Below are 20737 nucleotides of genomic sequence, written 5' to 3'. Positions count from 1 at the left end.
TGAATACATTCAATATAGTTAATTTATAAATATAATTAATAGAGAAAGATATAGTGTTATCCACTGGCTGGATGCTGAAGCTAGACAAATTCAGACTGGAAATGAAGCACAACTTTTTGATATGGTAATTAACCACTGGAACAATTTATCAAGGGTTGTGACAGATTCTCCATCACTGATAATTTTTAAATCAAGACTGGATGTTTTTCTAAAATATATGTCATTTATTTTGGGGAAGCTGTATGGCCTGTGTTATACAGGAGGTCCGATTAGATTATCAAAATGGTCCCTTCCTCTCACCTGCACAGGAATAGTCGACACAGAGGAGCATGAGATTCTTAAATGATCCCTCATCAAAGCATGTCACAGACAATACTAAATGAATGATTTCCTGATAAGTATTTAGGCAGGGTGGCCTAACAGAGCGCTAGACTGGGATTCAGGAGACTTGGGTTCTAGTCCCAGCTCTGCCACTGGCCTGTGGAGTGACCTTGGGGAAGCCACTTCCCTCCCTCTGCCTCAGTTTCTCCATCTGTAGCATGGGGATAACAAAACTGACCTCCTTTGCACAGAGCTTTGAAATCTACTCAACTCTATTCACCTACTGACGAAAAGAGCTAGGTATTATTAGTAAAATGTGTCCAATGTATCTTTTCAAGTTCTCACTTAGGAGCATCTCCCCAAATCCAGCACTTCTTTTGTACACTGAAAACATCCTTCCCTTCTCTTAAAGCTGTATAACCTCCCAGATACTCTGTTATTAAACTGTTTCTCATCAACTATAGATTTAAGGCTTGTCTACACTGTGGAGCAATGCACTCTACAGAGGTGTGATTCCAAAAGCACACTAACACGTTGTGCACTGTCCACACCAGGAGGCTGCATGAACACTAGAAGTTCCCCAGTGTGCTGTACTGCAGTGCTGTTTCAAACAGCATTATTTTAAAGCACGCTAGGGAAATTTTAGTGAAAACCAACAGAGTCTACACAGACCAGTTAGTGCGCAACAAGTTAGTGTGCTTAGAAGCGGTGGCTGGAGCCTGGGAGGTGAGGGCCAGGCAGTGCAGATGGGCTGGCTGGGGGACGCTGACCCCCAGCCCCGCCCCTTCCGCCCAAGGGGCCAGCCTCTGTACCGGTAAGTCCTGTGTTTTATTTTCGTCCTTGGTTACACACAGCTATGGAAGTCACTCAAACTGGACATTTTGATCCAACAGCTGATTTTTCTTGGATCCCTAAGGGAAGCACATACTAATTTAACAAAAATAATAATGCAGCTCTAGTGTGTAAGGTATCATGAGATAATCCTGCTCCTGAAGGTGTTAAAGCATGTCACAAGGCCTCAAGTCTTATAACACCCCGAGGAAGGAGTTCTCATGATAACCGGCTTGGAGCTGGTATCCTGTTGTTAAGCATGCTATTTAAATGCATTGATTTTGGAAGTTTTATAACACTGATTCCAGCTCCTTGTTTTAGTCCTGTGAAACAGGGGGTGGTTTGACTGAGTGATCAACTTTTAATATTAGATTTTTTTTTCCCCCACAGTGGAACAGATTCAACCAAAAACTTTTAAAGGAAGAGGCATATTCAAAGGAGATGGTTTTCCTTGCACCCAAAAGAGCTGCAGAAAGAACAGAGTCTGTTTAAAGAAAAGCAGAATCTATCTTTGCAGAGATCACTATGTGGCGCATGCACATATGCATCAGCTGTGAGCTGTGGTCAGGTGGCACACAATCCTCCATCAGTCAAGGATACTAAAGTTCACGCAATTATCACAATGATCTTCTCAACTCTTCATACTAATGTTACTCCTGGTGGAATTCTGCACCAAAAAATGAAAAATTTTAATTTTAAAATTCTGCAAAATTCTGCATTTTTTATTTGTCAAAATAACACAATATCATCACACCAGTTTCAATTGTTTTGGTAATTTATTTCAAAATACCTGTCTGCAAGTATGTCTGCAACAATATAGATCAAAAAAAAAAAAATTCAGGACATGTTTTTTGACAAATAGAATCCTTAGTAGGCCATATTAATACAGAACTCTGAGCAGAATTCATTTAAACTACAATACAGAACTGTATTTCCACCCAGCCCTCAGAAGCAGTGCAAAGGCTTGAGGGAGTCTGGGTTAATGGATGAGCTGAGGGAGAGGGAAGTAAGTAATGCTGGGAAGGACCCTGGGTATAAACTTGAAGGGTTGTTGGGTATTGGTGGGGAAGTATGGAACACGTTTTTTGAAGGGTGGGGAGGGATTGTTAAGGAACGTCCCCATGCAGATCCTGGCTGACCCCGAGCCTCTCCCATTCAAATCAGGCACATCTGCCCTTGTTGCCATGTCTCTGTGTTCCTACTTAGCCATCTCCCTTCCCCCCTGTAGTTCTGCACCTTCCCCTCTTTCCATGTGGCCCTGCGCCTCCACTCCCATTCAGACCCTGCCCTAGTCTGTCCTCCCTCACTAGCGCTTATGAGCCCCTCTCGTGACGCCCTCCAGCAGCCTCACGCTGTCCATCTCCCGACCTGGTCACAGGCGCTGTGAAGAAGGCAGGCTCTTTCTCTTCCCTATCCTAGCTGGGGCTTGCCAGGAGCAGCTGCTGTGTTCTAGTGCCACAGCTGCCTTCTGGTGGGCAAAAGGCAGAACTGCAGAAGTTATTTTCTGCTGGGAGCTGCTGCTTTGTTCTAGCGCCACAGTACCCTCCAGTGGGCAAAGGTGGAACTGAAGCAAATTTTCAGCAGAGGCTATTTTCTGCAATAAAAAATATGCATGGCACATGAAATATGCATATGCGCAGTGCCGCAGAATTCCCTCAGGAGTAATTTAATGTATACCTCTGTCCTGCAAACACAACTCTGTAAGAATGGTGTCCTATATGTTTGTCATCTTTCCATGGAGAATAAATCGCCCCCATTTACAGATACAAATATATTTTTTCTTATTTCTCACCTGGCAAACTCAAAATGGCATCTGAGATGAAACAGTTCTTTTTTGCTCGCATATCATCACCAGTAATAGAAATTCTGCTGGCCAGATTATGCCCTCAGTGATGCCTATTCAATTCTTTGTCATTTATGGGCTTTACACAATTGTAACTGATTGAATATAACAATTCTGTTAGTGATGCACAAGAAGGGATAGAATCCAGCTCAATTGCTCTTAGCTATGTTGGCCCTGTAGCGCTAACAGGAGGAAAAAGCAGCAAAAATTTATTTTACTCACTATATTCTGCAAATGTGACTCTGAATATGCCCACGGAGAAGATCTACTGAGTAAGAAGGCACCATTTCTACACAGTCACTTTTAAGAGTAGAACTTCAATTTAAGGCCCCTATTTAAAAAGGTACTTTAAAAAGGTAACTCAAAATGCCCCCACATTGACTTCACTGGGACACATGCTTAAAGTCATATGGCTGTTTAAGTAACCTGCTGAACTGCAATTCAGCAAGTTACTGGAGGTGTAGATTTAAGGAATACCCAAGTGCACCAGGCCTTTACATAACAGCAGAGGTGCCTAACCTTATTACACAGGAGGCCACATAAACCTAAGCACAACCTTATGTTGGCCACACAGACTCTCCATATTTTATTAAGATTTAAAGTCATGTGTACTGATTTATATTTTAAGTTCAGCCTCTTCGGTATGTATTTAGATAGAAACAATCTATGTACAGTATTGTCTGTTTAAAAACAAATAAAGAAATCAGTGCATAAAACATGCAACAGAATTATAGAAAAAAGGGGTGTAGTGAGACAGACGGGCCTCCTCCTCCAGGGTTAGTGAGGGAGCGTTACCCGCCCCGAGAGGGCAAAGCCTAAGCCTACCCGCCCCCTCGTCGGAAGGAGAAGGGCGGGGCCGAAAGTATAAAAGACCAGACCCGCAGCCCATTCGGGGGGAAACCTGCAGAGGGGAAGGACGTCCCGCTGGTTCTGGAGCAGTTCGAGGCAGATCCCTTGCCTAGCCCAGTCCATGCCCCAGACGCGGATGACAACTGGTCTGGAGTGCCTGCTGCTGTTTACTCGGAGGAGCCGGACAATGCCTGGACGCAGGAGGTACCCACCCCAGGGGAGGCAGGAAGTGGCCCAGGGCAGCTGCCATAGGGCTTGCTGCAAAAGCCCAGACCCCCAGCATCGGCATGTTGCAGCTGGATCCCCACCAACCCCGAGGCAGCTGACTCTGCCCCTGCCAGGGCCCTGGGCTGGGACGCGGAGGAGTAGGGAGGGCCCGCGTCCCCCTGCCCCTCCCCTGGGGTGGCTGACGCTCGTTCCGCTGCAAGGGGCTCCCACTCTGAAGAGAAGTGGCCCCAGCCCCCTTAAGGCTGTGTTGTTTGCTGGCTGCCTGAGCCCCGGCAAGCCCAATACTCAGGTAAACAGAGACAGGCCTGGAGACAGGCTATTGCGGCCCTCCAGGGACCTCCCTCCCCGGGGTGAGTGAGGGAGCATTACACAGGGAGAAAAAAAACAGTAAAGAACACACAACCTTCTCCCAAATCACAAATAAAGAGGTGCCTAGGGCTGTCAGCCCGAGCCCTGCCCAAGGCCTTATGAAATGCTCTGGCAGGCCATGTATGGCCTGAGGACTGTAGGTCAGGCACCCCTCTGCATAACAGGGTGAGGAGCTGAGCCTCTCTTTAGTACATTGCCACCCACCCCCCAAACCTGGCCCGTTTTCTTTTTTTTGGCAAATTTCAGTTATTTCCTTTTTACAATAACTTTTAAAAAAATAAACAAACCTTGAGCAGACCAAACAGGCAAAAGAATAACTGCCTGGTGCAATGAAGTTATCCAATGACCACCTTTCTCCTGTAGTTCTATAACAAACAATGGTATGAATACATTTAGAGGACAGGATGGTATTCACTTCCCATCCAAACTGTGCCCTTCATTTCCTGTCCTAAATTGCCAGGCAAGGTTGCTTCATACTGGGAAACAGTTGCCTGTTTCACTCCAGAGTTGCCTGCATTTCACTGGTGGGTGGTTCAAGGGATTATCATTTGTAAAGTGCTTTGGCACCCTTTGGGATGAATAGTACTATATATATTGTAACATACCATGAATGCTAATTATTATTATTACTACCCTTATTTCTCACAACTTCCAATGCATTTCTAAAAATTCCCCTATTCTTATTTCTTGTATTACAGAAGCACCCTGAAGCCTCAACCAAGACTGGGGTCCCATTGTGCAAGACAATGTACGTATTCGTAGTAAGATCATGCTTCTCTAAGTCCCCAGTTCATGAAAGCACTTAACCACATGCTTAGCTATAAACCCATGCTTAAATCCTATTCACATCAATGGAATTTAGGCATGTGCTTAAGTACTTTTCTGAACAAGAATGTTCTCCACAATCTGAACCTAAATCCTGTTTATTTGCAGGTTTCTTAGAGCTTCACTGTAGTACAAATCCTATAGATAAAAGTATTTATTAATTGGCTGGCCTGAAAATGACTACATGCTCCTCGTGCCAACCACCACATAGTATGAGCTGTTACAGAAAGGGAACAGTCCTGATTCATCTTAAAGAGTGGAAAAAACATATCCACTTCATTCTCCTTCCAATAACATTCCACAGTCAAATCTGCTTACTGAGTAGCCACCTCACTTGGCCAAGCACACCCTGGCTGAACTTTATAACACGTTACTATATTCTCCCTCCAAAACTGCCTTGCCTTGAAAGAATTGTATGGAGGGCAAAGTGGCGTTGTCTCCAAAGTGTCTGAGCAATGCAGCTGGAAGAGAAACTGGACATTTCTAATGAGACGCCATTTAACATGATCTAGAACAAAAGCCGAGATCTCCTCTAGAGGGTTTATAAGTATTTTACAGTATACTTTCAGGCACACCAGTCTACAAACAGAGGTGTACTCTGCTCTCTACAAAGCCCTCTCTTTTTTCAGTCACCAAGTCTGTCAGCATGATGCCTACTGATTAAAATAAATCTTCCTTCTAATGAAAAGAAATCCTGATCCAGAGCTCACTTATGCTGCTATAAATCAGGAGCAGCTAGAGCAGAGTCAGTAGTGTTATACCATTTTAAAATGGTGCCAGAGAACGGAGAGTCAGGCTTCCATTACTTTTAAACGTGGTAGTTCATTTTCACATCTTGTTTCCATCTGTATTTACCATCTTTCCTAAAACCAGAGTAATTCAGCTGTGCTTCAGAATGACCTCCGTGCTCGTGGCTAGTTTGGACACACAGAGGCAGATAATGTTAATTCACAATTAAAAGCATGGCTTGTGGGGAGAGGAATGTGGAGGTGGAAAGAGAGAGAGGTGTCATTCTCTCCTTTTGGGGCCATCCAACTCACTGATACAGACTGATCCTCCTAGATGAGGGAAGTTTAAAGCCAGCCCTGGCTTATAAGCATTCTGACATGTGCTCTGAGAAACTAGAGACTGCAGGTATATCAGTGTAATTTTGGGAAGGAATTTTCTGTATTTGTACAACACCTGGCATAGTGAAGTCCTGGACCATGAAAGGGACTCCAAGGTGCTACAATAATATGCTACAGTAGTTACCAGACCTGGGTACAGCAGACAAGATAAAAAACAAGATACAGACTGAGGTGTGAGACAAATCCTAACACCTCGCTTTGGAATTTTGCTAGAAGCCATATAGTTTAGGAACGCAAGGCTGGAAGCTGGACCTCCTGACTTCTCTGCCCACCTCTGTAAGGATCTGGGGACTAGAACCTGGGTCTGCAGAGCCCAGGACTGCTGATATTCCCACGGTGTCAACAGGATGCTGTGCAGAGAAACAGCCAGGGATCACTGTGGAGAGTAGACGCCGTAGGAAGTATCACCCAAGAGACTCAGCGTGATGGTACTTTATGGCCCTCTGACTGGCCAAGCGTCCTATTTAACCCAGGAAGTTGTTTAGGCAGCCACACAGATTTTGGCCTGCTGCAACACCAGACTTTATCTCCTGATCTTCGGTCTCCAACTCCAGAATGACTCTGACCCTGACTCTTGCTTCCTGATTCCAGCCGAGTACTGCCTCTGATCTCTGGTCTCCAACTCCGGCCTGACTCTGATCCTGACACTTGCTTACAGGACCTGGGTCTTGCGATTCCTCCAAATCCTGCTTAATGACTGTCCCTGGTGGGACCTGAGCCCAGCTATGACTGCTAAGCCAAACGGCCTATGCCCTAGTCCCTTACATTGTGGAGCTATAGGCCTAAAGAATATTTTGTACTTCTACAGCACACGGCAAACATAACTTAGTCATGTGTCACAGCCCCTTTTGCAGATGGAAGAAAAGAAGCCACAGAAAAGTTAATGACCTGCCCAAGAGCACGCAGCAAGGCAACAATAGAATCAGAATTAATACACAGGTGTCCTGACAGCCAAATCTCATGCTAGACTGGCCCAGTGTCCCCAGTGAAGCCCAGATGTGGTCTGCACTTCTAAGAGGGCTATGTACACCTCTGAAGTTGTCATCTGAAGAAGCCCAGAACACTGACAGATGATTCCAGGCTTCTTACTCAGAAGGGGTTGATTACATGCCTGCTTCATCAAGTGATGCAAACACTACTCTACTGATTCATTTACAGGGCCTAGCGTACGGATGCTGGAGAAGAGTTGATCTGCCAACATCTCCCTTGCAGCTTGTAATCTCATCGGCCAGTAATTTTGTTTCTATTGAAGAAAAGCTTGCGTGGAACATCACTCTTTCTTAAAAATCAATAGTTGCTCAGCAGAGAACTGTACTAAATGGCACACAGTAATATGATGCAGTTACTCTATGAGCAACTGCTTTTCCCTTAGCAACGTTTCTCTGTGATGAATCTAGGCAGAGCTACTGTTGAGTTCTCTTCGCTGGGATTGTCTTGTAGGCAGCATATCATTCCGATTAATCAGCTGTCTCAATTAAGAAAGGAGCCCACTAGGACTTCATGTTTGTCACTGTGCCACTCATCATGGCCATTTGGTCTCTCACACTGGCAGTGAAAGTGAAATCTCAGATTCTTCTGACTCCAAAAACACAGGCCCCTGACCAGCCAAATCTCATATTTGGCGGGGGGGGGGGGGGGGGGAAGAGGGGAGGAGGAAAGAGAAGGGAGGGGGAGAAGAATCACAAAAACTTCCATGACGCTTTTCCCCGACCAGCTCTGGTTATTAGGTTATCTAGTCCATCCCTCTGACAGATCACAATATTCTCCCACGCATTGCCCAAGCAAGCTGTAATAAATTCAAACTATGGGGCTTTGACTACTTTTCTAGGGAGCCTATTCCACATCCTAATGAATCTCACTGTTAGCAAGTCTTTCTTACTATCACCCTATTACTTTAGTTACACGCTGTTGTGCCATCTTAAATAATTCCTCTTCAGTGTTTACATCATTCACATCTTTATTGATAGAACCTCCCACCTCCTTAAACATCATCACTTAGCCCAAATAGGTTTCTGTTTTCACCTAAAACTCCAGATGATCTCTATGTTCTTTATATGCAAATGAAGGCATGTGGGGCTGGTGATGCCGGTTCTCTGCTGACCAACCCACTTTCTCTGCTCCTGCTGAGTTCCTTATGCCCTTTGAACTGCACAGAAACTTTATGTTTTAACTTTTAAGCAGATGGAGAAAGAATCACTTTAGGTCAAACTCCATGTAAAACTGCTCCCTCACAAACCTTGCACCACAGCCAAAGGTAACAACTCCATTAACACAAGGTTAAAAACTGCTCTGCAGCGCCACACAGTGGTCCTGAGAGGAGCGCATTAGAAAGAAGCCTGGGTTAGCCAATTGCTGGGGTATGTTTTTCTCAATGGGAAGCCGTTCCGTCAGCCCTACGTGTGTTGGACTGAAGTTTCTGCAAGGAATATCAGTGTAATTAATGTCAGACACTGCCTTAAACAAGCACAATGGCTACTGTTGTGCTGCTCCTTCCTCCCAGGGATCATTCAGTTGGCCACCCTCTAGAGCAGTGGTTTTCAATCTTTTTTCATGCATGGACACCAAACAAATTTTGAATGGAGATGAGGACCCCTTTGAAAATTTAACCTGGGGTCCACAGACCCCTATCATAGAAGTCTTAGACTGAAAACTGTGGGCTTCTGGGTTTTGACCTGTAGGTGGGGGTATTCACATACTTTGATCAAAAAAACAGAATGCCTTTTCTAGGATCTGAAACTTTATTTTCATAGTCACCTTTCGCAGACCCCTTAGACATAGTCTGTGGACCCTCAGGTTGAAAACCACTGCTCTACAGCTTTCAGAAAAACATCATGACCTGGTATTTGCTTATACCCAAGTCTCTGGAACATAATTTTTTAACTTAATTATCCTGTATGGGCTATTAGAAGGACGTGCTCTCATGGGTGATTTATTTTGTGATGGGGTATCACTGACATTCATCTAACGTGTAAGGAACATTTGCAATCTAGCCCTCATTTGTGAGGTTAGGATGATTTTCACAGAACCCACATTGTGCTGAGATGGTCTTTCACACAGTGCCGTCTGTGAGACTATGTCTTGAGCTAACTGAGACCCTCGTGTGGATCCCATGGTGATGGGAGGTTGTAAGATTAGGTACCCGATTAAACAGGCTATTTGGCAGAAATGCAGATGGTGTCACCCTGAAGTTATAATCAAAGAACATTTGTTTCCATTGCTAACAAAAGGAAAAAATGGGCTAAAATGCCCATTGTCACAACTTCAGCTCCTGGAACACCACCTCTTATTTGCTCAATTACAGCAGCAACTGCTTGTGTGCACTGGCTAGCACCAGCAACCTAAATCTGTTCGCTTGATTCTATGTCCTATTTATTCTGAGGTAATCAAAATGTCCATGCTGAATGCTAGGTAAATGTACAAAAACTTTACACACATGAAAATTATACACTGAGCAAACTGGGCCAGACTTCAAAGATCCCAGAAGCCACAAATTAAAATTAAAAAAAGTTTTCTGTCTCCTTCTCCTCAACAGATAGCCGGAGAGACTGCTAAGACTTGGAGCATGATGTGAAGTCGGCAAATTCAGACTCTTGGGACCTCTCTCTTGGAAGGTCTCTAGCCCCTTCACATGTAACCTGGGAGCTGCTATCTGAAGTGCCTGAGCAAATTCCAGCTAGCAAAATACCATATAAGAGGTAAGCTCATGTATCTCAAAAGCTTGCGTCTTTCACCAACAGAAGTTGGTGCAAGAAAAGATATTACCTCAGCTACCTTATCTCTTTAATATGAGAGGTAAGTCTACCTCTGAACTACCTGAGGATCAACTCACGTAAAGCTCTATCGATTAAAGCCTGCCACTTTAAATCACGTTTGTTCCCTGTGTAAAGAAACTCCATGCACCCCTAATTAAGGTTTTAACCGGCAGTGATGTCTACTCATACAATTCTCACACTTTGCCATGTTCTCTCTCATACAGAAGATCAGGCAGTTTCTTTAAAAAATTTCAATGGCCTTTTGATTTTCTCTGTAAATTTTGAAGGAGGGTCCTTCTTTCACACATTACCAGACTAGTTTATTTTCTGACACTGGGATGCGGCTTTTAAATCAGATCATTTCTTTTGTTCCTCAATAAACTTAACGTGTTAAGAGTGGAGGTTATTTGCTTTTCTGAGTTTCCTTCCAGCTTCTGCAACAGATTTCAGATACCCTCCTACAGGAAATATAATCAGACACACTCTCATGCTCTTTGCTTGATCACATTCCCAAGAATACTTCAACTGGCAAAGTAATTTCTCAGCCACAGATGACTTGGTAGGGGGCAAAGCCAGCAGGAGGCCATCATAACAAATGGCAGAAACTCATCTCAGTCACTCTCTCAGAGAAATACTGGATCAGATTCAGAGGTGAACTAAGGACGGCACATCTTGTACCTATTGCTAACTTGATAGTCAACGTGCTATTCAACCTCTCAACTTATTCATCAGATTGTGGGCGATAACGAAGCATTTGTGTTTTAATTTCTATGTGGGCACACACTACCTGATTTTCAGAGCTGCCGAGCACCCACAACTCCAGTTGAAGTCAGTGAGATCTTGGCTGCTCGGCATCTCTTGACAAGGATGGTCCAGTGGTTAAAATACGAGATTAGAACTCTGAAGATTTGGTTCAAGACTGTGCTCTGTCACAGACTTCCTCTGTGCACTTGGACAAGTAACTCAGTCTCTCTGTGCATCAATTCTTCATCTAAAAAATGGGATAATAGCATCCCCCCTACCTCAGAACGGGACTGCGAGGATAAGAGATCGTGAGGTACCCAGGTACTATGGCAATAGGGAGTAGCTTAGACAGACTCCCATACTTATGATCTGACATTCTGTATCTCCCTAGGTATGACAAACATGAATATAAACTCCCAAACCAGGACTTTGCCACAGTCCCAGCTTCCTGGTTTGCAATGAATTTCTGCCCATGCAACATAATCTGGTATAGAATCATAGAATATCAGGGTTGGAAGGGACCTCAGAAGGTCATCTAGTCCAACCCCCTGCTCAAAGCAGGACCAATCCCCAACTAAATCATCCCAGCCAGGGTTTCATCAAGCCTGACCTTAAAAACCTCTAAGGAAGGAGATTCCACCACCTCCCTATGTAACCCATTCCAGTGCTTCATCATCCTCCTAGTGAAAAAGTTTTTCCTAATATCCAAACTAAACCTCCCCCACTGCAACTTGAGATCATTACTCCTTGTTCTGTCATCTGCTACCACTGAGAACAGTCTAGATTCATCCTATTTGGAACCCCCTTTCAGGTAGTTGAAAGCAGCTATCAAATCCCTCCTCATTCTCCTCTTCTGCAGACTAAACAATCCCAGTTCCCTCAGCCTCTTCTCCTAAATCATCCAGCCTCCTAATCATTTTTGCTGCCCTCTGCTGGGCTCTTTCCAATTTTTCCACATCCTTTTTGTAGTGTGGGGCCCCAAAATGGACACAATACTCCAGATGAGGCCTCCCCAATGCCGAATAGAGGGGAATTATCATGTCTCTCGATCTGCTGGCAATGCCCCTACTTATACAGCCCAAAATGCCGTTAGCCTTCTTGACAACAAGGGCACACTGTTGATTCATATCCAGCTTCTCGTCCACCGTAACCTCTAGGTCCTTTTCTGCAGAACTGCTGCCAAGCCACTCCATCCCTAGTCTGTAGCAGTGCACGGGATTCTTCCTTCCTAAGTGCAGGACTCTGCACTTGTCCTCGCTGAACCTCATCAGGTTTCTTTTGGCCCAATCCTCTAATTTGTCTAGGTCTCCCTGTATCCTCCCTACCTCCAGCCTATCTACCACTTCTCCCAGTTTAGTGCCATCTGCAAACTTGCCGAGGGTGCAGTCCACGCCATCTTCCAGATCATTAACGAAGATATTGAACAAAACCGGCCCCAGGCCCGACCCTTGGGGCACTCCGCTTGATACCAGCTGCCAACTAGACATGGAGCCATTGATCACTACCCATTGAGCCTGACGATCTAGCCAGCTTTCTATCCACCTTACAGTTCATTCATCCAGCCCAGTGGTCCCCAACCTTTTCGTCTGGCGGGCACCAGATGAAAGACTGTGGAGCATCTGCCGAAATGCCGCTGAAATTCTGCGGCATTTCGGCGGTGACGCCTCTCGATGACGTCGCTTGTCAGCGGTAAGTGGCATCATTGAGAGGCTTCGCCACCGAATTTCTGCAGTGTTTTGGTGGCAACGCCTCTCGATGACGCCACATGTTGGCGGCAAGTGGCGTCATCGAGAGGCATCGCCACCGAATTTCTGTGGCGTTTCGGCGGCGATGCCTCTCAATGACATCACTTGCTGCCGACAAGCGACGTCATCGAGAGACATCACCGCCAAAATGCTGCAGAAATTCAGCGGCATTTCAGCAGATGCTCCACTTCCGGTCAGGACGCGGGTGCCTCCGCAGGGTCCATGGCACCCGTGGGCACCATGTTGGGGACCCCTGATCCAGCCCATACTTCTTTAACTTGCCGGCAAGAATACTGTGGGAGACAGTATCAAAAGCTTTGCTAAAGTCAAGGAAAACATGTCCATGCTTTCCCCTCATCCAGAGAGCCACTTATCTCCTCATAGAAGGCAATTAGGTTAGTCAGGCATGACTTGCCCTTGGTGAATCCATGCTGACTGTTCCTGATCACTTTTCTCTCCCCTAAGTGCTTCAGAATTGATTCTTTGAGGACCTGCTCCATGATTTTTCCAGGGACTGAGGTGAGGCTGACTGGCCTGTAGTTCCCCAGATCCTTCTCCTTCCCTTTTTAAAAGATGGGCACTACATTAGCCTTTTTCCAGTCACCCGAGACCTCCCCTATCGCTATGAGTTTTCAAAGATAATGGCCAATGGGCAATCACAGCTGCTAACTCCTTTAGCACCCTCAGATGTGTGACAGACCCAGGCCAGTGGGGTACAGGAGTCTGGTAGAGGACAAATATACTGGTCACTGGATGAGTAGTTTTCTGTTCCCTGAGTGACCAGAGCAGGGGCTACACTAGAGTAATCAGGAACCTGCTAGAACCAATTAAGGCAGACGGGGTGATTAGAACACCTGCAGCCAATCAAGGCATGTTAATCAGGGCACCTGGGTTTTAAAAGGAGTTCTCACAGTCAGGGGAGGGGGAGCCAGAGGAGAGGAAGTGCGTGTGAGGAGCTGGGAGCAAGAGGCACAAGGAGCTGAGAGTGAAAGGGTGTGCTGCTGGAGGATTAAGGAGTACAAGTGTTATCAGACACCAGGAGAAAGGTCCTGTGGTGAGGATAAAGAAAGTGTTTGGAGGAGGCCATGGGGAAGTAGCCCAGGGAGTTGTAACTGTCATGCAGCTGTTACAGGAGGCACTATAGACAGCTGCAATCCACAGGGCCCTAGGCTGGAACCCGGAGTAGAGGGCGGGCCCGGGTTCCCCCCAAACCTCCCAGCTCCTGATCAGGAACAGGAGAAGTTGACCCAGACTGTGGGGAGGATCACTGAGGTGAGCAAATCTGCTAAATAAGCGCAGGACCCACCAAGGTAGAGAAGGAACTTTGTCACAGATGGTAGCACTTGTTCATTTTATAGTTCAATGCAGCCACACTCTGGATACAACTGAAGATGCCCCGAGGCTGGAAGTGATGTTTCCCAAGTGGCACCAGTTTTACAAGTTTGACATATTTGGAACTTTCTGCCAGCTATGCAGATAAAAGCCTATTTTCAGCCAAAAGTCTTCTCAGAGGCTGCTATCTGAGGTACTAAGCTACCAGGCTCTAGGGCTCTCCAGAGAGTTTCAAATCAACTCAGGGTGCCAGATCTGCAGGCTAAGGATCTCGGAGCTTATTTGCAATCCCAACCTTACAGAAATATGTGGAACTTAGGTAACTCTTCTGGGGCCTCCATCCAGACTCCAGGCCTTCAGCTTAGCTAGTACACAATCATTTTTTGTTCATACTTAACCAAGGCCTTGTGAACAGTGTTTGCTGGCATTGGGGGTACCCAGGTGCCATGCCACCTGTTTACCAGTGATCGACCCCTCCAAAGCCATAGGAGGCTTTTTTAATAATATCCTCTCCCTTTTGATACTCAGAAGCAGTTCCTTTGACCTGATCCAGAATAAGCATTTCTAATTCATACCTTCCCTTAAAACCCTGAGTTGCCTCTTTGCCAAACACTAATAGACATATTCGGTACAGCTCTTAATCACTCTCCTACAAAGCACGCAGGCCTTCATCACTAGCAGCTGCACAGTCCTAGATCAAACGAAGGGCATCAGACCATATCACAGGGGCCAACAGTCTCACAAAACCCAGGCCCTCTCTGCTTGCCAGTATACAGCTCTGTAATGGGGCTCAGTAACTTCCTTACCACCAATGGCCTCCGCTGTAATGTCTGTTTATGGAAACAACTTCTGCGCTTCAGAGATGTGAATTCCACGAGGGACAGACATTTTATAGCTCCTGCTGGAGCTGGCCGTCCCCTGGGCAGGCTGAACAATGGAGACTTCTTGTCATGATGCTTTCTGGCTTCTTTTCCATAGGAGCACCTCAACTTGCTGCAAAAGGACAGTCTCCTTATAGATGCTTCTCACTATCCACAGTTCCAGCAGGCTCTCTCCCCAGAGCGACATTCCCTGCAGCTTCCTTCTCAGGGAAGTTATAGGTTTTCCTTTGGGTTTCTCAGTCATTCTTGTGTCTCCATTTGTCTGGGCACCATCCTTCTTTCGGCCAAGCTGCTTCACTTCAATTTGTAGCCATGCAGATTGTCTCACAGGGTCTCAACTATCCCCCTTTTAAAGCTTTTATTCTCTTCTAGTCAGCAAGTTCTTGTACAGTGCAAATGTTGGCTGTAGTCTGAGTTGGGTCTTTACAATCAACTCTCCCCAGCTGCACCTGCCACTGCCCAACAGGTAATGAGATAACTCGGAGCTAGCACGTCTCAAATGGCTCTGTCACATAGTTGGTAGGGCAGTGTAGCAGGGTGCTGCTGCAAGGGCACCTAATTAGCCCCTGCTCAGCCAGCCCCAATCAGGGAAAATAGATTGGGGCTGGGGAGAAGTCTGGTGCCTGGCCTCTGGAACTGGCTGCACCTGTGGGCCTGCAGGTTGAAGGGCCATAAAGGCTGGCTGACAGACAGAGAAGAGGGGAATTGGCCAGAGAAAGGGCAGTCTCCAGGCTGGGGTAGACTCCCTGTAAAAGAGGAGACAGTAAGACCTGTAAAGCTCTGTAAATAGTATCACTGGTGGTGGGAACTTTGTGTGAATAAAAGCCACGGGTGCTGCATTAAGAAGAGGCTTGTAGTGCTTTATTGGAACAGCAAAGAGCTTCAGCTAAGGGGGCCGAGGAAAGGACCCGGTTACAGGCAATACACATCCTCCACAAAGCCCTTTATACTTTTCCCCAGGTTATGCCTTCTGGACCAGAAGGCAGCAGGACCATCGCATGCAGACACTGAAGGTTCAAACAGTTACTTTTAATTTACCACTCTCACTTTTCACCTCAGCCATCTAAAACACTGCATGCATCTCTTGCCCATTCATTGAATTAGGAAATTTAGGTTGCCTCCTTCATAAAACCCATTTATTTTTGAGCAGCTAACTCAAGCTTTTCTGCCCAATCCATTCACCATCTGTATAACTCTGGCAGAAGAACGAAGTGTTCCAATCTGCTTATTCTTTGCTCCAGTATTTGGAATAACCTCTTCCCTGGCAGTTTCACCACTGCAACGCTTTTGTCTGTAATTACTTTTAACACAGACACGCATATCTCATTACGTGACACCAATCTGCAAGATGCTGCCACTGATTTGTTACCTATTACTCTTAGGTTTCAGATTTTCTGGCTGTGCAAATATATTCCTACTTAATAAAAGCAAAACATCTGCAAGGAACGCTGCACAGCGATGTTAACTTTGAACTCTAATAACAGGGAAAAAGAGTTGAAAGTAAAAGACAATTGTTCCAGTTATGGCATTGCAGAGAGATGGGAGCCTTTTCAATAATGAACATGGTGTAACTGGAAAACTTGACTAGATAACCTACCGATAAATAAACCATAGGGCTCAATCCTGCAGTGGCAGAGCAATGGACTACACTGGACTACTATTCTCTGGGAGACAGCAGCTTCCTGTTTCATTTTAATTGCATTTCAGATGGTTTAAAAAAAGTCATGATTTCAATTCTTTACAATTATATTGAGATTCTAAAACCCCTACATAATTACAGTCCTCTCTTTGTCTGTCGGTCAATCTCCCCTGAAGCCAGTAACCTGCAGGGAAAGAGCTTTAACAGTAACACTGGTCTAGTTACAAGATTATCTTTACCTTGCTCCCACAATGAGCTGATTCCTGTTGGCATCCAGTGCGAGCTGAGAAAAGTCGTGTACACCTGGATAGGTGAAATTCGACACCCAGGGTTTCAGATCTGCAAAGAAAATGAAAAAGCAGAAAACAATGACACTGCTCCAGAAACCGAGAGTTCACCCGAACATCCACTAATGGTTTTCCTACCGAGTATCTGTCAGTGGAAGGATAATAAATAATCTATTTAAAGTGCTTCTGTTTATTCTAAGCAGAATCTGCAAAAGCTGCATAATAATGGTAGGTTGTCTCAGCATTTATTTTCACATCCATGATGCCCAAAGATTGAGTGTCAGCATTATCTCTGAACAGACATCATGGTGGCTTGGTTTATTAGTTTATTTTAAAGTCCACGTGCCAAATTCAGAACTGGTGTTAGTGGTGCAATTTCACTGAAGCACCATCCAGGGTAGAAAGGCTGGTCTAGTGGATAGGACACTAGACTGGTACTCAAAAGACCTGGGACCAATTCCTAGCTCCATCACATACTTCCTGTGTGACCTCAGGCAAGTCATTTATTCTACCCTGTAACAGAGTTTCCCCGTCAGCGAAATGAGGATACAACTTCCCTACATCCATACGGGTATTGTCATAGGGTGCTGTGGTGATGAGGGCCATATAGTGCCCAGACTGAATTCTTCCCCAGGCTTGAATATGGCCCTATAAGATACAAGTATCTTATTTATCTAGCTTGGATTTGCCATGCTAGGCACTTCCTCAAATTGCAAACACACAAAAATTAGATTCTAAGCAACAGAACTGGCCATCCTCAGATGGTCAAAACTCCTACTGAAGTCAACAGGAGGCCCATGAGAATCACATCAGTTAACACACTAACATCTACTGAAAGATCCAGGGGAAAATGTTTGTGATATAATTTTTAAAAAGTATTTAAAAAAAAAAAAAAGAGCCCAGTTCCACGGCAGTTCTTAGGATGTAATGATAAGGCATTTACAGATTTAAGGCCACAAGGAACCATCAGATCATTTACTTTGACGTCCTGTATAACGCAGGCCATAGAATTTCACTGTACTGAGCCCAATACCTATGCTTGGCTAAGCATATCTTCCAGAAAGGCATCCAGTCTTGATCTGAAGATACCAAGATATGGCATAACCAGCAATTCCCTGGTTAGTTTGTTGCAGTGGTTAATCACCCTCAATGTTAAAAATTTGTGCCTTATTTCTAATCTGAATAAATTCAAACATCCAGGGTAGCAGAGGCAAAAATAAGAACTATACCACTACCTCTCTAGTCCTTCTATGACCAGAAGACCAAAAATCGTGCTCCCATTAGTTGCTGACCATACGCGCCGACTTTGTGAATTGCTGGGGGGCACTCGACCTCCGGGCTCCAACCCAAGCCCCACTTCCATTTCATCCCTTCCCCAAGGCCCCACCCCGCCCTGCCTCTTCCCGCCCTTGCTCCAACCCTGTGCTCACTCCACCCCCTCCCCCAGCATCTCCTACATGGCTGAACAGCTGATCACAGCAGGTGGGAGGTGCTGGGAGGGTGGGGGAGGCAGTGATTGGAGGGGTTGCCGGTGTGTGCTGAGCACCCACAATTCTTTTCCCTCTGGGTGCTCCGGCCCCAGAGCACCCATGGAGTTGGCACCTACGGTGCTGACAGTAGGGCTAGTCAGAAATTTTCTGATGTATTCATTGAAGCAAGATGTTCTGCTGAAACTATTACAAATTTGACACAACTTTAGTCAAAACACAAGCAGGTTACATTGGAAACCTGCCAGCGTTCCAAGGTCCACAGTTCTACAGCAGACAGCCCTGGCTGGAATAGCAACCATGATTCAATGAATAGCATATGTGACACTGTCAAGAATGTCAATTTCACTATACCCTTTCAGGAACGTTTCAATGTTCTCAAACCAAATTTTCCAGGGTCTTCGGTTTGCATAATAGTCTGCTAAAATTTGCACTTTGAAAGCAAATTCCAAAATACTGAAATATCTTGTTAACCGAACCCCCCCAGGTTTTGGCCAGATGAAGCTGGAAGCTTAGAAAGATAAGTAGGATCCAGTATAGTAAGAGATTTCAAAGTGAAAGTTAATGTCTTCTATGTAAATGCCAATCCATGGAGCAGTGATCCTTTCTACCTACCCACCTGGGATCATACTGTTATGTTCTGCATGACATAACAGATTCAAAATCAGCCCACTAGAGCTTTTAAAATCCACACATTTCATTTCTATGCTAAGTAGGTGCTTCACTTTAGGAACCCATGTTTGAAAATTTCAGTCTTCATGTCCCTGTGCCTCAGTTCCTGCACCTCTACACAGGGACAGTCTCTACGGGAAAGGATAAATGGACACAAATCAGATATTAGGAATGGCAATATACAAAAACATGTAGGAGAACACTTCAACCTCCCTGGACACACAGTAGCAGATCTTAAGGTGGCCATCCTGCAGCAAAAAACTTCACGACCAGACTTCAAAGAGAAACTGCTGAGCTTCAGTTCATCTGCAAATTTGACACCAGCAGCTCAGGATTAAACAAACACTGTGAATGGCTTGCCAACTACAAAACCAGTTTCTCCTTCCTTGGTTTTCACACCTCAGCTGCTAGAACAGCGCCTCATCCTCCCTGATTGAACTGACCTTGTTACCTCTAGCCTGCTTCTTGCTTGCATATATATATATACACACCTGCCCCTGGAAATTTCCACTATATGCATCTGACTAAGCGGGTATTCACTCATGAAAGCTCATGCTCCAAAACGTCTGTTAGTCTATAAGGTGCCACGGGACTATTTGCTGCTTTTACACAGGGAGTAATAATGCTTCCCTGAGTCACAGGGGTATGCACTGTTTGCAGAGCACTTTCAGGTCTTGGCATGCTTTGAAGGGGCTACAGAAGTGCAAGGTATTATAACAAACGAATGGCTGGGTATCTGCTGGTTAACCCCAAGCCCCTTCTCATTCCAGCAACAATCAGGAGGGGTAGATGAAGGCTAAATGAGACCTGGAGCCACCAAAACCTTGAGAAGCACCCTGGACACTCTTCACCTTAGCCTGGCCTGCCCTTTCCCAGACAGACTCTTTCTTCCAAGCTTCCACATTCCCCAGGATATTCTCATGTCTCCCACCCACGCCTGAGTTGCTCCTGACTGAGCCATCCCCACCCACTGTGATCAACTGTGCACTGAACTGTGGCCTGGTGCTCTGACTCAGTGCTGAGTCAGGCCTCTTATGGCAATGGATTTAAAGATCCTGCCTCAGGGTTTTTCAGTAGGAGTCATGGGTTTCCTGCACTGCTCAGGATCGGGCCCTTAATCTTAGCAAATAAGCATTCATATCAACATGGAATGCATGTACCCTACTCTGCTATTCAATACAAAGGTGTGAGGTATGGAATAATTCAGCCAGACTAATCTTCAAGCACTTCCACCCACTGAGCAGTCCTCCGAGACCTTTAGAGGTATGCCAGCACCAGGGAGGTGTGATGCTTTTTCACCTCTGGCGACAGTCCTCGCTAATGCAGCTCTGACTTCTTTTCCTGTAGCTCTTTAGCTGCAGAAATGCTTCTGAGCCAAGCAGCAGAAGCTGTAAGAATAACACCTTTCCAGGCAGGTGAACCAGGGCATTCATGTTGTCTAATGCAGGAGGTCAAACACTATCTAAGGTGGAAGAAGGGAAGGTCAGCACATAACCATAGAACCTTTTAAGGATCCTACTTTTATGCCATAATTTCTATTTGTTTTTCTTCTCTTCTACCAACTCTTTCCCTCTCCCCACAAACCAACCCACTATTATAATTCACTGGCAAGAAGAGGATTTCCTCATCTGCTGTTCTAAATGAAATCTCCTCACTTCAGAGAGGCCCAGTCCTCAGCTCTTCCTTTCGATAGCAAGTTCTGACAAATCACAGGTAAAAAAATAACAATCCTAATGAAAAAGCTGTCAGTGGCTCAGTTCTTGCCACAGACAGTTTAAACATCAAGCAAACCTATGAAATAACAG

General features: G+C 45.4%; 1 protein-coding gene across 1 annotated transcript in view; it reads right to left on the bottom strand.

Annotated features, from left to right (window-relative positions):
- SEMA5B (semaphorin 5B) overlaps window positions 1–17379 on the bottom strand; it is a 153610-nt gene extending 136231 nt beyond the window's left edge. The window contains exons 1-2 of the mRNA XM_030579372.1: window positions 17343–17379; window positions 16726–16825 (exon numbers count right to left, since the gene is read on the bottom strand). Coding sequence (XP_030435232.1) covers window positions 16726–16825; window positions 17343–17379 — 137 coding nt within the window. The remainder of the gene's footprint in view (window positions 1–16725; window positions 16826–17342) is intronic.
- Window positions 17380–20737: the final 3358 nt, after the last annotated feature.

The sequence above is a fragment of the Gopherus evgoodei genome, chromosome 11 (assembly GCF_007399415.2).
Source record: "Gopherus evgoodei ecotype Sinaloan lineage chromosome 11, rGopEvg1_v1.p, whole genome shotgun sequence".
Classification (NCBI taxonomy): Eukaryota; Metazoa; Chordata; order Testudines; family Testudinidae; genus Gopherus; species Gopherus evgoodei.
This window is presented reverse-complemented; position numbering and strand designations above follow the sequence as displayed.